General features: G+C 40.5%; 1 protein-coding gene across 1 annotated transcript in view; it reads left to right on the plus strand.

Moving 5' to 3' along the window:
• PLEKHG7 (pleckstrin homology and RhoGEF domain containing G7) overlaps positions 1-15,123 on the plus strand; it is a 63,727-nt gene that overhangs the window by 21,317 nt on the left and 27,287 nt on the right. The window contains 4 exon segments of the mRNA XM_059187532.1: positions 1,096-1,141; positions 13,192-13,284; positions 13,379-13,460; positions 14,078-14,221. Coding sequence (XP_059043515.1) covers positions 1,096-1,141; positions 13,192-13,284; positions 13,379-13,460; positions 14,078-14,221 — 365 coding nt within the window.

Genomic DNA, 15,123 nt, shown 5'->3' on the forward strand with positions numbered 1-15,123 from the left:
AAGTTATCCCCAAAGTTAGAAAAGCAGAGAGAAATTGCTAAGACCAGAGACCCCAATTACTGCAGTTCAAATTGGACATAAAAATTTACCACCAGGCCTCTGAGGGCTAAGAGTGGTGAAGTTGTTTGTCCCCGAGGGACATTCCACCTAATCTCCCCTTTAAAGAGATCAATAAGGTGGTCAGAATGAGTGAGATAATCAACTAGACAGGTTGCTTTCAGGGTTCCAGGAGGGAAGGCCCCTTAAGCACATCCTTTGTAGTAAAATGCTGCTTGGGTAATTGCTTTCGTTGGATGGAAATGTTATGCAGTCTCCTGATTAATTTAACAGAAAGGAGATAGACCCAGAAGGCAACCATTTCATATATGGAGCCAGGAGACCCTTTCTCATTTCTCCTAAACCTAAGAGACAGTTGCCAGGTTTTTCTGAGGACCATGACACGTTGAAGAAGATGACATAAGAAAATCAAGAGACCAGAATCTAAACTCTACTTTCTGATAATCACAAAAATGTGTTGTGTGTTCTTGGATGATGACTTTCTTTGCAACTTAAAGAAACTCCTAAGGACTATTTTGGATGATGGCCAACAGCGACAAAAAGCCCTGGAATAAAGATGGGTAACATGTATTAATGGCCCCCTATTTCGGGGGTCTTCCTGATCACACCTGGGGATTATCAGGTCAATGAAATCTCTGGGTATCACATTTGGTCAGGCTACTGAATTTGCATATGCTGACATGGTTTATGGAAGCATGGCATAAACATGACCTTCTGTCTTAAAGGAAATTACCGAACATCTTTATTACATTTTATCTCTCTTTAATTGATAGGGGAAAGAAAGCTAAAAAATACTCTAGTTAAAAATTGGAACAATATCACCTCAAGAGAGCAATAGGATGCCAACTTCTCAGTGGTGACATTGCTTTATTTGCTCATCTGCATAAATATAAATATTCATTCTGTGACTCTCAAGGGGAGAAGTAAAGCAGGAGAAATTCTGTTGGGCTCATTTGAAAAAGCAGGCTTTGTAAAGCACTGAACTGATGGGTCACCAGTTCCTTGAAGTACTAATATATTTTCTTTAATTTCACTCAGCAGAATCCAGAAAACCAAGATGGCCTTTCTCCAAGAGAGGAGTGGTGTAGTGTTGCGCATTGTCATTTTTGTTGTAATTAAGCCTCTCTGTCGCTAAGAAACTAAGGGACGGCTGAAGAGCTCCTTCATCCTACTATATCTTTGCGTGATAGCAGATGGCACGTGGAGTTTAAATGATATCATCACATCCACGGTACTGGCTGCAGAACATGCCAAATGATGCCATTTTGTGCAGCGAAAGATGCTAATTGCCAGTGGCTAATGAGCTCTGTGGAAAAAAACAGCAGTCCTAATATTGTGATGCTTTCCAACTCCCAATTTATCACTTGATACCACTTAGGAAACAGCTCGCTTGTTGAAGTCGACTTGCACAAGCGTAAGCTCAGGTTGCGATCAGCGCCACACACATTGCGAACGCTGAAAAATTAATGAGATGTTACAGAAGCAAAGTCCACAGTTATGCGTCTATTTCTGGGAAAGCCAGCTGGATGAGTCCTAGTAGGTTTTTAAATTTCATTCTTGGTTCCATCAACTATTGAAAAGTTACAAATCAAAACCAATGATCCCTGATTCTTTACTAACTAGAACAAGGGTTGGCCACCATCCAGCCTCTCCTTCAGACCCCTTCATTACAGTGTCTACACACCTGCCGTTTGTAGAGCAATAGAGCCATATGGGTAGTGGCCGTGTCTCATTCTATTAAAAATATCTGAGGGCACCTGGGTGGCTCAGTAAATGAAGTTGCTGCCCTCTGCTCAGGTCATGATCCCAGATCCTGGGATTGAGCCCCATGTTGGGCTCTCCACTCAGTGGGGAGCCTGCTTCTCCCTCTGCCTCTGCTGCCTGCTCCCTATGCCCCCATGCTTGTGTTCTCTTTCTCTATCTCAAAATAAATAAATAAATAAATATTTTTTTAAAAGATTTTATTTATTTGACAGAGATCACAGGTAGGCAGAGAGGCAGACAGAGGATGGGGGGGGAAGCAGGCTCCCTGCTGAGAAGACAGCCCCATGCAGCACTCCATCCAGGACCCTGAGATCATGACCTGAGCTGAAGGCAGAGGCTTTAACCCACTGAGCCACTCAGGTGCCCCTAAATAAAATCTTTTTTAAAAAATCTGTCCATATGGCCTCCAATCACTTTGTCATCTGTGGACACAGACACACTGATATATTTTTTTAAGTCCTGGGGTTAAATCATAAGTCCTCTGGGGTTCCAGGCTATACTATTCCAATTACTGTTCTGCGACCTTGACCAAATGGGTTACCCTCCCTCAGCTTCAGGTCCTTCCCTGTAAAAGGGGTTGTGGGAATAACACCAGCCTCAGAATGGGGTCATGATGAGTGAGTCCAATAATGTTTGGGGAGCTTTACCCCAGAACAGGCCCTGTGGCAAACCCTCAATCAGTAACTAGCCATATTATTGGTAGCATGATTTTCATTGGGATTTGGAAAACCATCTGTTCTTATAACTGAATGTATGAGTGACTTTCCTATAATTCTTTCAAGCATAACAAATTTGTGTGAGTATCTTCATCAGCTTGGATTGCTACAACAAACTACCACAGACTGGGTCACCCAAACAACAAATACTCCTTTCTCACAGTTCTGGGGGCTGGGAAGTCCAAGGTCAGGGTGCCAGCATTGCGGGGTTACAGGGAGGGCTTTCTTCCTGGCTTGGAGGTGGCCACATTCTCACTGCACCCTCACCTGGATGAGAGGGGCACACTGCTGTCTCTTCCTCTTACGATAAGGGCCCAGGGCCCATCATAGGGGCCCTACCACCATGACCTCATCTAAACCAAACTACCTCCCAGAGGATGCATCTCCAAATACCATCACATTTGGGGGTTAGGACTTTAATATATGAAATCTGAGAGGACACCAGCATTCAGTTTGTAGGGACACAGCCTAACTACTAGTAAAAATCTGTCACCAGGGCTGTTGCTTATCAGTTTTGCCCCTATTTAGGGACATGATTCGACTGTTCTCCTGGCAGATCTGAAGCTGTCTTTCCAAGGCTCCTTCCTCATATAAATGGAGGCAGGGCTGGTTACCGATCAGGTCCGAGGTCCCAGGAGAAAGGGCATCTCTCCCCAGCTCTCCTCCAGAGCAGGAAAGCTCTAAGAGCTGCTTGGGAAAGAGAAGGGAGAAACCTAAAAAAGGAAGGGATCCTCCTACACGTGTACTCCTCTAAGATGACCGATCTATTTTTAGGTTTAATAGATCTATTCTTCCCCCCTAAAGAAGCAACATGTTCCACACATGCGGGGTGACCATACGGGCCAAGCACTGGGCTAGATAACTAATGCACCAAGATGCCCGTCACCAACTCGCAATTGAGAAAGTGGGAATTACATGTAAATTAGGGGAAAAAATATGTTAAACGGCTTGCATGGTGTTGGAGGTAGGTAGGCAGCAGTGGAAATAATTAGTGGAATGAAAAAACACTTCAGCAAATATTCTCCGTAATGAAGGCAAATTCATTTCTAGAAGCCTCGTTTTCAAAAGGATACATTATTTCCTCCCTTTAAAATCAGCCTGTCTACTTGCTCCTTTATCGTTTTAGCCTTATTTATCAAGGAATTCATATCTCTAGAAATGATAATCCACAGGAATCTAATAAACACCCTACTTTACTGTCCCCATTTTGCAAACAGGTAAGCTGAGGTTCGGAGAGGTTGAATAGCTTGCTTGAGGTCACATCGCTCTTCAATGGTGAGGTGGGGACTGCCCCCAGGGGTCCCAGAACGTCTAGCTCTGAGTCTGTCTCCGTCCTGATGTTGCCCTGCTTCTTCAAATGTGGGGCTCCACAGTCAGACCTGAACAGTCTTCTCTTCTTTCTCTCCTCAGAGCTCTCAAAAATCTTCCTGTTCTCACCAGTTCAATACCATCTTTGGGTCAACCACTCCAAAATGTATCCACCCACCTCTGTCCATTTTGCTCCAGTTTCGTGGCCCAGTGGCCACTGCAAATGCATCTTAATCATTAAGTTTGAGACCCCAAAACTAACCTTGGCTTATTTCTCTTCTTTGTCCTCTATCTCCTTTCAAATACACTTCAAATGCTTCTCATGGCTTCTCCTAGCCCATGCAGTCATAGCAGAAACAACAAGGCCCCCAACAATGGTTGTCTTACTCTAAAGAGTTAATGTGGCCTCTAGGAGGACTGTTCCCTCCCTTCTCGCTGGTGTGTCAGCCCAGCGCTCTGGTCAGGAGGCTGGTCAGACCCATGGAAAGTAACAGTGAGTGCCCCTCAAGATAGAGGGCTGGTGCCCACTTTCCCACAGCCCCAACACTGCTTCTATTGTCCTGGTTTCTTTATTTTCCAACTGGCTGCTGAGTTTTTAAATTTCCACAACAGGCAGTCGCTATGGTTTCAGACATCAACAAAAGGCATATGTCCCAATTGCTGTAGGAGTTCTCCAGCTGGCTGTTAAGATTCCTTTGCTACTGTGGAAGTTAATGAGTCTCTAACAGATTTCTTTCTCCAGTGCCATAACCCTACCAGAAAAACCAGCCTTGAGCACATTCTAGAACTATTACAGGTCTCCTTTCAGATACACTGAGAGGAGTCATCTAACCACAAGACCAGATAACCCATGCCTTCTCTTGCTCACAACCCATCAAACTGAGTAACTTCCACCAAATTGCTTAGATCCACAATCAAGCACCAAGCATCATGCCTGAGACTATAGAACATGTTAAAAAAATTATCTCTGATAAACACTTATATTGAAATGCAGCCACGTTGACTTTAGAAAACCTTCCGTGTTGTTATGAGAGGTTCTTCCTAGTTTAGCTGGTAAAATGAAGTTAAGTGGGCAATTCATGATTTTGCAAGGAATACTGAATAAGTCAAAAGAAAATGTACAATGGTCAAACGTATGAAGTTTAAAAACCAAGTTACAAAAGGATGTGTAAATATGATACCAATAAAATTACTTACAAATGTGATCAGAAAAAAGGTTTTCAGCAGTTATTTAGGCATAGAGATTATGGGTAACCTCAATTTTCTGTGTTTGTCTTTGTTTCTCAAATTTTTGGCAATAACCTTTGTAATCAGATTTTTAAAACTAATATTATTGAGAAATAAAAACTATCACAAAAATAAGTGGATGGAGCAAGGAGTCAAGATGGCAGAGGAGTAGCAGCTTGAGATGATATCAGGTTGCAGGAGTTCAGCTAGATAGTTATCAAACCATTCTGAACACCTACAAACCCAAGAGGAGATCGAAGAGAAAAAGAGCAGCAATTCTAGAAACAGAAAATCGACCATTTTCTGAAAGGTAGGGCATGCAGAGAAATGAATCCAAAGTGATGGGAAGATAGACCTTGGGGTTAGGGCCAGCTCCCAGCAAGCGGTGGAGCAACAGAGCACAAATTCCAAACTTTTAAAAGTCCACTCCACTGAGGGACATCACTCCAGAGGCTAAGTGGGGTAGAGCCCTAATGGGGACAGCATGGTCTCAGGTCCCGTGGGTTCACTGAAAGATCAGGGGTGTCTGATCAGAGTTTGCAGCTATCAGAGCAGGGAAGCCAGCTATAGAGACAGAGCCAAGGACTGAGCTCTCAGCTCAGGGTTACCTTAAACTGTGATCTGCAGTACAGTCAGGCCACTGCTCTTTGAGCAGGTACCCCACAAGTGACAGATCTGGGGAGACTCACCTTTCTTCTCTGGAGGCAGGAATCTTCTGGATTTAGAGACTCCAAATGGGGCTGTGCACCAGAGACAAAAACACTCAGTGATAGGTTGAATGAGCTTGGAGCATGGCCGGAGACCAGGAAGACAGGAGTGACTGGGAACTTTTCCACGAGGGCACACTGAGGAGTGGGGCCCCGAGCTCTCGACTCCTCTGGACCAGAGATTGGGAGGCCTCCATTTTCATTCCCATCCTCCAGAGCTCTACGGAAAGAGTTCAGGGAACAAAAGCTCCCGAGATCAAAGCCAAGAAGAATACTTAACCCAGCCCCTTGCAAGGGCAAATCAATTCCACCTCAGGAGAAGACATTTGAGAATCACTACAACAGGCCCCTCCCCCAGAAGATCAGCAAGAACATCCAGCCAAGACCAAGCTCACTGATCAAGGAGAATAGCAGAATTCCAGAGGAGGGGAAAGCAAAGCATGAAACTCATGGCTTTCTCTCCATGATTCTTTAGTCTTGCAAAGTTAATTAAATTTTTTAATTTTGTTTTTTCTTATTCTGATTTTTTAAACTTTTCCTCTTTCCTCTTTTAATGTTTTTTTAAACTAGTTTATCTTAACAATACCTTTCTTTTAAAAATCTTTTTAAATCTTCATTATTATAGTCATATTTTATCCTTCATTATATCACTGTAACTTTATTTTTTGTATACATATAGGGTTTTTTCTTCTAAAAATTTTTGGATACGATTTCTTCTAATAGATCAAAATATACCATAAATCTAGCACAGGGCTTTGTTCTAGTCTCCAGGCTGAGAAAATACTCTCCACTTTCTTTTTCCAATCAACTTATCAATTCCTTTTTTAGAATTTTTTTTAAATTTTCATCTTTACAGCTATCTTCTAACCCTTCATCATGCTTACCCTTGTTTTTGTATATATATAAGTTTTTCTTTCTTAAAAATTTTGGGAGGTAGTGAGGTAGTTTCTTTTAAGAGACCAAAATACACCCAAAAATCAAGTGCATGGCTCTGTTCTATTCACCAGTCTAATATATTTTTGTTTAATTTAAAAAAAAATTTTTTTAACCTCTCATTACCTTTGTTCTCCCCCTGATTTGGGGTCTCTTCTGATTCGGTTAATGCACATTTTTCTGGGGTCTTTGCCACTCTTTTAATATTTTATTCTCTCGTTCATATATTCTTATCTGGATAAAATGACAAGGTGAAAAAACACACCACAAAAAAAAAATAAAAAAGAATAAGAGGCAGTATTGAAGGCTAGGGACATAATCAATATGGATATTGGTAATATGTCAGATCTAAAGTTCAGAATGACAATTCTCAAGGTGCTAGCTGGGCTTGGAAAAGGCATGGAAGATATTACAGAAACCCTGTCTGGAGAAATAAAAGCTCTTTCTGTAGAAATAAAAGAACTAAAAAAGCTACTAATGAGGTGCAATCAAAAATGAAGGCTCTTACTGCTAGAATAAATGACACAGAAGAGAGAATTAGTGATATAGAACCAAATGATAAAGAATAAAGAAGTTGAGCAAAAGAGAGACAAACAAATACTGGACCACGAGGGGAGAATTCAAGAAATAAGAGATCCCATAAGATGAAATAATATTAGAATAATTGGGATTCCATAAGAAGAAGAAAGAGAAAGGGGGGCAGAAAGTATATTGGAGTGAATTGTAGTAGAGAATTTCCCTAATATGGCAAAGGGAACAAGCATTAAAATCCAGGAGGCACAGAGAAACCCCCCAAAATCAATAAAAATAGATCCACACCCCATCATCTAATAGTAAAACCTACAAGTCTTAGTGACAAAGAGGAAATCCTGAAAGCAGCCCAGGACAAGAAGTCTGTAACATACAATGGTAAAAATATATTTTTTAAAGATTTTATTTATTTATTTGACAGAGAGAAATTACAAGTACACTGAGAGGCAGGCAGAGAGAGAGAGAGAAGGAAGCAGGCTCCTCCCTGCTGAGCAGAGAGCCCAGTGCGGAACTCGATCCCAGGACCCTGAGATCATGACCTGAGCCGAAGGCAGCGGCTTAACCCACTGAGCCACCCAGGTGCCCCACAATGGTAAAAATATTAAACTGGCAGCAGACTTATCCAGAGACCTGGCAAGCCAGAAAGAACTGGCATGATATATTCAGGGCATTAAACGAGAAAAACACGCAGCCAAGAATACTATATCCAGCTAGGCTGTCATTGAAAATATAAGGAGAGATAAAAACCTTCCAGGACAAACAAAAACAAAAGGAATTTGTAAACACCAAGCCAGCCCTACAGGAAATATTGTAAGGGGTCTTCTAAGCAAAGAGAGAGCCTAAAAGTAGTAGACCAGAAAGTAACAGAGACAATATACAGTAACAGTCACCTTACAGGAAATACAATGGCACTAAATTCATATTTTTCAATAGTTACGCTGAATGTAAATGGGCTAAATGCCCTCAAATAAAAGACACAGGATATCAGAATGGATAAAGACAAAACCCATCAATATGCTGTCTGCAAGAAACTCATTTTATTTTTTTTTAAAGATTTTTATTTATTTGACAGACAGAGATCACAAGTAGACAGAGAGGCAGGCAGAGAGAGAGGAGGAAGCAGGCTCCCTGCTGAGCAGAGAGCCCAATACGGGACTCGATCCCAGGATCCTGGGATCATGACCTGAGCCGAAGGCAGAGGCTTTAACCCACTGAGCCACCCAGGCGCCCATGCAAGAAACTCATTTTAGACACAAGGACACCTCTAGACTTAAAGTGAGTGGGTGGAAAACAATTTAAAATGCTAATGGACATCAAAAGAAAGCTGGGGTAGCAATCCTTATATCAGATCAACTAGATTTTAAGCCAAAGACTATAAGAGATGAGGAAGGACACTATATCATACTCAAAGAGTCTATCCAACAAGAAGATCTAACAAGTTTAAATATCGATGCCCCTAACATGGGAGCAGCCCATGTTAATTAATAACAAAATCAAAGAAACACATCTACAATAATACAATAATAGTAGGGGACTTCAACACTCCCTCGCTGAAATGGACAGATCATCTAAGCAAAAGATCAACAAGGAAAAAAAGGCCTTAAATGACACACTGGACCAGATGGACATATTCAGAACATTCCAACCCAAAGCAACAGAATACACATTCTTCTCTAGTGCACACGGAACATTCTCCAAAATAGATCACATCTTGGGTCACAAATCAGGTCTCAACCAGTACCAAAAGATTGGGATCATTCCCTGCATATTTTCAGACCACAATGCTCTGAAGCTAGAACTCAATCACAAGAGGGAATTTGGAAAGAACCCAAATACATGGAGACTAAACAGCATCCTTCTAAAGAATGAATGGGTCAACCAGGAAATTAAAGAAAAATTGAAAACATTCATGGAAACAAATGGTAATGAAAACACAACAGTTCAAAATCTGTGGGACACAGCAAAGGCAGTCCTGAGAGGAAAGTATATAGCAATACAAGCCTTTCTTAAGAAACAAGAAAGGTCTCAAATATACAACCTACCCCTACACCTAAAGGAGCTGGAGAAAGAACAGCAAAGAAAACCTACACCCTGCAGGAGAAGAGAAATAATAAAGATCAGAGCAGAAATCAATGAAATAAAAACAAACAAACAAACAAAAACAGTAGAACAAATCAACGAAACTAGGAGCTGGTTCTTTGAAAGAATTAATAAGATTGATAAACCCCTGGCCAGACTTATCAAAAAGAAAAGAGAAAGGACTAAAATAAAATCATGAATGAAAGAGGAAAGATCACAACCAACACCAAAGAAATACAAACAGTTAAAAGAACATATTAGGAGCAACTACACACCAGTAAATTTGACAATCTGGAAGAAATGGATGCATTCCTAGAGCAAAACTGAACCAGGAAGAAATAGAAAACCTGAACAGACCCATAACCAGTAAGGAGATTGAAGCAGTCATCAAAGATCTCCCAACAAAAAAGAGCCCAGGACCAGAAGGCTTCCAAGGGGAATCCTACCAAACATTTAAAGAAGAATTAATACCTAGCCTCCTGAAACTGTTCTAAAAAATAGAAATGGAAGGAAAGCTGCCAAATTCATTTTATGAGGCCAGCATTACCTTGATCCCAAAACCAGACAAAGACCCCATCAAGAAAGAGAATTACAGACCAATATTCTTGATGAACACAGATACAAAAAAAAAAAATCTCACCAAAATACAAGCCAATAAGATCCAACAGTACATTAAAAGGATTATTCACCGCAACAAAGTGGGATTTATTCCAGGGCTGCAAGGCTGGTTCAACATCCGCAAATCAATCCATGTGATACAATACATTAATAAAAGAAAGAACAATAACCATATGATACTCTCAAGAGATGCTGAAAAAGCATTTGACAAAGTACAGCATGCTTTCTTGATCAAAACTCTTCAAAGTGTAGGGATAGAGGGTACATACCTCAATATTATCACAGCCATCTATGAAAAACCCACAGTGAATATCATTCTCAATGAAGAAAAACTGAGAGCTTCTCTGCTAAGGTCAGGAACATGGCAGGGATGTCCATTATCATCACTGCTCTTCAACACAGTACTAGAAGTCCTAGCCTCAGCAATCAGACAACAAAAAGAAATTGAGGGCATCTAAATTGAAGAAGATGTCAAACTATCACTCTTTGCAGACGATATGATATTTTATGTGGAAACCCAAAAGACCCCACTCCAAATCTTCTAGAACTTGTACAGGAATTCAGTCAAGTGTGAGGATATAAAGTCAATGCACAGAAACCAGTTGCATTTCTATATACCAACAAGAGAGAAGAAAGAGAAATTAAAAATTGATCCCATTTATAATTGCACCCAAAACCATAAGATACCTAGGAATAAACCTAACCAAAGAGGCAAAGAATTTGTATGCAGAAAACTATAGAGTACCCATGAAAGAAATTGAGGAAGACACAAAGAAATGGAAAAATGTTCCGTGCTCATGGATTGGAATAACAAATATTGTGAAAATGTCTATCTTACTTAAAGCAACGTACATGTTTAATGCAATCCCTATCAAAATACCACCTATTTTTTTTCAAAGAAATGGAATAAATAATCCTAAAATTTATATGAACCCAGAAAAGACCTCATATAGCCTGAGGAATGTTGAAAAAGAAAGCCAAAGTTAGTGGCATCACAATTCCACACTTCAAGCTCTATTACAAAGCTGTCATCATCATAACAGTATGGTACTGGCACAAAAACAGACATATAGATCAATGGAACAGAATAGAGAGCCCAGAAATAGACCCTCAACTCTATGGTCAACTAATCTTTGACAAAGAAGGAAAGAATGTCTAATGGAAAAAAGACAGTCTCTTCAACAAATGGTGTTGGGAAAATTGGACAGCTACATGCAGAAAATGAAACTGGACCATTTCCTTACACCACACACAAAAATAGACGCCAAATGGATGAAAGACCTCAATGTGAGAAAGGAATCCATCAAAATCTTTGAGGAGAACACAGGCAGCAATCTCATCGACCTCAGCTGCAACAACTTCTTCCAAGAAACATTGTCAAAGACAAGGGAAGGAAGGACAAAAATGATCTATTGCGACTTCATCAAGATCAAAAGCTTTTTCACAGAAAGGAAACAGTCAACAAAACCAAAAGACAACTGACAGAATGGGAGAAGATATTTGAAAATGACATATCAGATAAAGGGTTAGTATCCAAAATCTATAAAGAACATATCAAACTCAACACCCAAAGAACAAATAATCCAATCAAGAAATGAGCAGAGAACATGAACAGACATTTCTGAAAAGAAGACATCCAGATGGCCAACAGACACATGAAAAAGTGCTCCACATCACTCGGCATCAAGGAAATACAAATCAAAACCACAATGAGATACCACCTCACACCGGTCAGAATGGAAAATTAACAAGTCAGGAAAGGATAGCTGCTGGCGAGGATGCGGAGAAGGGGAACCCTCCTATACTGTTGGTAGGAATGCAAGCTGTGCAGCCACTCTGGAAAATAGTATGGAATTTCCTCAAAAAGTTGAAAATAGAGCTACCCTACAACCCAGCAATCACACTACTGGGTATTTACCCTAAAGATCCAAATGTAGTGATCCGAAGGGGCATGTGCACCTGAATGTTTATAGCAGCAATGTCCACAATAGCCAAACTATGGAAATAACCTGGATGTCCATCAACAGATGAATGGATAAAGAAGAAGCGATATATATATATATATATATATATATATATATATATATATATACAATGGAAAACTATACAGTCATCAAAAGAAATGAAATCTTGCCATTTACAACAACGTGGATGGAACTAGAGGGCATTATGTTGAGCTAAATAAGTCAATCTGAGAAAAAGAATTATCATATGATCTCCCTGATATGAGAAATTTGAGAGGCAAAGTTGGGGGTTTGTGGGGTAGGGAAGGAAAAATGAAATAAGATGGGATCAGGAGGGAAACAACCATAAGAGACTCTTTTTCCTTTTATTAATTTCTTTATAAACATATAATGTATTATTAGCCCCAGGGGTACAGGTCTGTGAATCATCAGGCTTATACACTTCACAGCACTCACCACAGCACATACCCTCCCCAATGTCCATAACCCCACCACCCTCTCCCTACCCCCTTACTCCTGGCACCCCCCAGTTTGTTTTGTCCATTAGAGACTCTCAACCTCACAAAACAAACTGAGGGTTTGCGGGGAGAAGGAGGTATGGAGAAGGTGGTTGGGTTACGGACATTGGCAAAGGTATGTGCTATGGTAAGTGCTGTGAAGTGTGTAAGCCTGATGATTCACAGACCTGTACCCCTGGGCAAATAATATATTATATGTTAATTTTAAAAATAAATAAATAATTTGGGGAAAAAAAAGTGGGTGATTCCATTCTAAGGAAACTAGAGTTTCTGAATATTCTGGTATTCTCTTGCAGAGAATTATCATGTTGGGCAGTGCCTTTAACAGTCTGGGCTTTATTCAGTCATCTGCTAAACGAAGAGTTGAACTAACATCTGAAGCACTTCTGGTGCTAAGGGGCTGTGATCCAGTATTTTGAGTTAGGGACTGGGAAGGAATGTCCATCATCCACAAGGCAGCGCTGAACTGAAGTTTATGCTTATTCTGTGACTGTCCTGAGCCTTCTATGTTAGTCTTTTCACAAGTAAAACAAGACATTTGGACTAGACATCCTCACTGGCTTCTGTCCTCCAGGTCTGACATTCTGTGGTCCTGTGGGTCAGACCCTGGTTCAGAAATGGCTTTTCACCTGTAAGTAGCTCACAGACAAAATGTGCAGTCTGTTCTCATGTATATTAGAGAATGAATGGAAGACACTGAGGCTACTAAGTTTGTGTCCTTAAAGAATTCATACTTGAAAGTCCCGTTTCTAATGATATTTAAGCAAAGCAAAGACAAACACAAGAACCTTTCCTATCTGGAAAGCTGCCTGTCCTCTGTGAAAATTACAGACTTTGGAGCCCGTGAACCCCCCACCTTTGGGTAGCTCTGAACTTGTTGGCTACCATGATGAGGTGTTTTCTAGTTGTTGTGGTAGTCATTATTTTAAGTTGTCAGATTATTGCCTTGTTCGTAGTACCAGCAGAGCACAGGAGACAGCCCCTTGGTTGAGCAGAACACAGTCTGAAACCCAGGGAAGCAATTTTATCTTAACAAAGGTAATGGCTAGAAGACCACTTTGTATACCAGAAAGCCTAGGACAAATGTCGAAAGCTGTTACCATGAGTCACCTGTCTGGATCTTCTTCAACAAGACAACTTCTTAAGGTCTCTTTAGATGTTAAAACCCTTACTTCACAATTCTTCAATAGTTAATTTCAACAAGCATTGCCAGTGGAACCCGGATCAGACTGCCCAGTTCTGGCTTTGGGGTTCTTGAGGGTTTTAGGGTTTTTTTAATTTTTTTTTAATTTTTTGCTATTTTATTTTATTTTTTGCAATAAACTGAAAAAGTCTCAAGAAATTCTGAAGCATAACTCAAAACAACATTGATTTGAATTTCTTCTCCTTTTAAACCAAAAACAATGTATGTATGCTGTGCAGCACATTGGTTTGCATGGAGAGGAAGTGGCATCTCAGAGTCACACAGAGAGAGGAAACTTATTTCTAACTTATATGTAAGTTCTATGCTTTGAGTAGTTTGAGGGACCACTAGCAAGAGGGATGCCAAAGGCCTGTAACGGGAACCATGGTTTTGGAAACTGCCTGTTCTTGCTGTGCGTCAAGTCAACTCACTGAGGTGGAAAGTTTTGTTCTCTCTTTTCTCCCATGTACAGGATGAAACCTGGAATGAAGTCATGGAAACACATCAGAAACTTCCCACCGACCAATTAGACTTGAGAAAGCAGCAAGAGGCCATGTGGGAACTCTTCACAAGTGAATGCACTTATTTCTTGGACCATTTATTAGTTCTTAAGATGGTAATGCTGGCCTTCAGTTTGCAGCAGATGGAAAATATTAATTTGATTCTCTGGACACTTGTTTTCTCCCACTGTGCTGAGAGAAAAAAAAAGAAGAAGAAGAAGAAAAGAAAGGAAAAAAGGAAGTTGAAGAGAGGGCCCCTTCTTTCAAGGGATTTTTAAAAATTACACTTACTTTTTTAATCTGTTGCTTAGTTGTCTCTTTGTTCTCTTTTAAAAACATGGCTTCTCAGGTTTGGGTAAGATCTAAGTAAACTAGTCCAGCTCCTCATTTGATGTCTGAATCCTCTTCTGCCTTATCCTCACCCATGTTCACACACTACTAGGGTCAAGGAGCTCACAAACATCCTCAAAGCATCAGTCCCACCTTTGGTCAGCTCACTTTTCTGGAGCTCTCATTCCCTCATGAACAATGCTAAGAGAAGGCTTTTTTTGGTTTTTTGCTTGCTTGCTTGCGTGCTTGATTTTTCTTTTTCTTTTTCTTTTTCTTTTTCTTTTCTTTTTTTTTTTTTTTTTTTTTTGAGATTTTTATTTATTGGACAAAGAGAGAGTACGAGCAAGGAGAGGGACACACAGAGGGAGACAGAGAAGCAGGTTCCCTGTGGAGCTGGATCCCAGGGACCCTGGGATCACGGCCGGAGCCAAAGGCTGACATTTAACCACCCAGGTGCCTCACAAATGCTAATTCTTTTTTTTTTTTAATTTTTTATTTTTTATAAACATATATTTTTATCCCCAGGGGTACAGGTCTGTGAATCGCCAAGTTTACACACTTCACAGCACTCACCAAAGCACATACCCTCCCCAATGTCCATAACCCCACCCCTCTTCTCCCAACCCCCCTCCCCCCAGCAACCCTCAGTTTGTTTTGTGAGATTAAGAGTCACTTATGGTTTGTCTCC

The sequence above is a fragment of the Mustela lutreola genome, chromosome 8 (assembly GCF_030435805.1).
Source record: "Mustela lutreola isolate mMusLut2 chromosome 8, mMusLut2.pri, whole genome shotgun sequence".
Lineage (NCBI taxonomy): Eukaryota > Metazoa > Chordata > Mammalia > Carnivora > Mustelidae > Mustela > Mustela lutreola.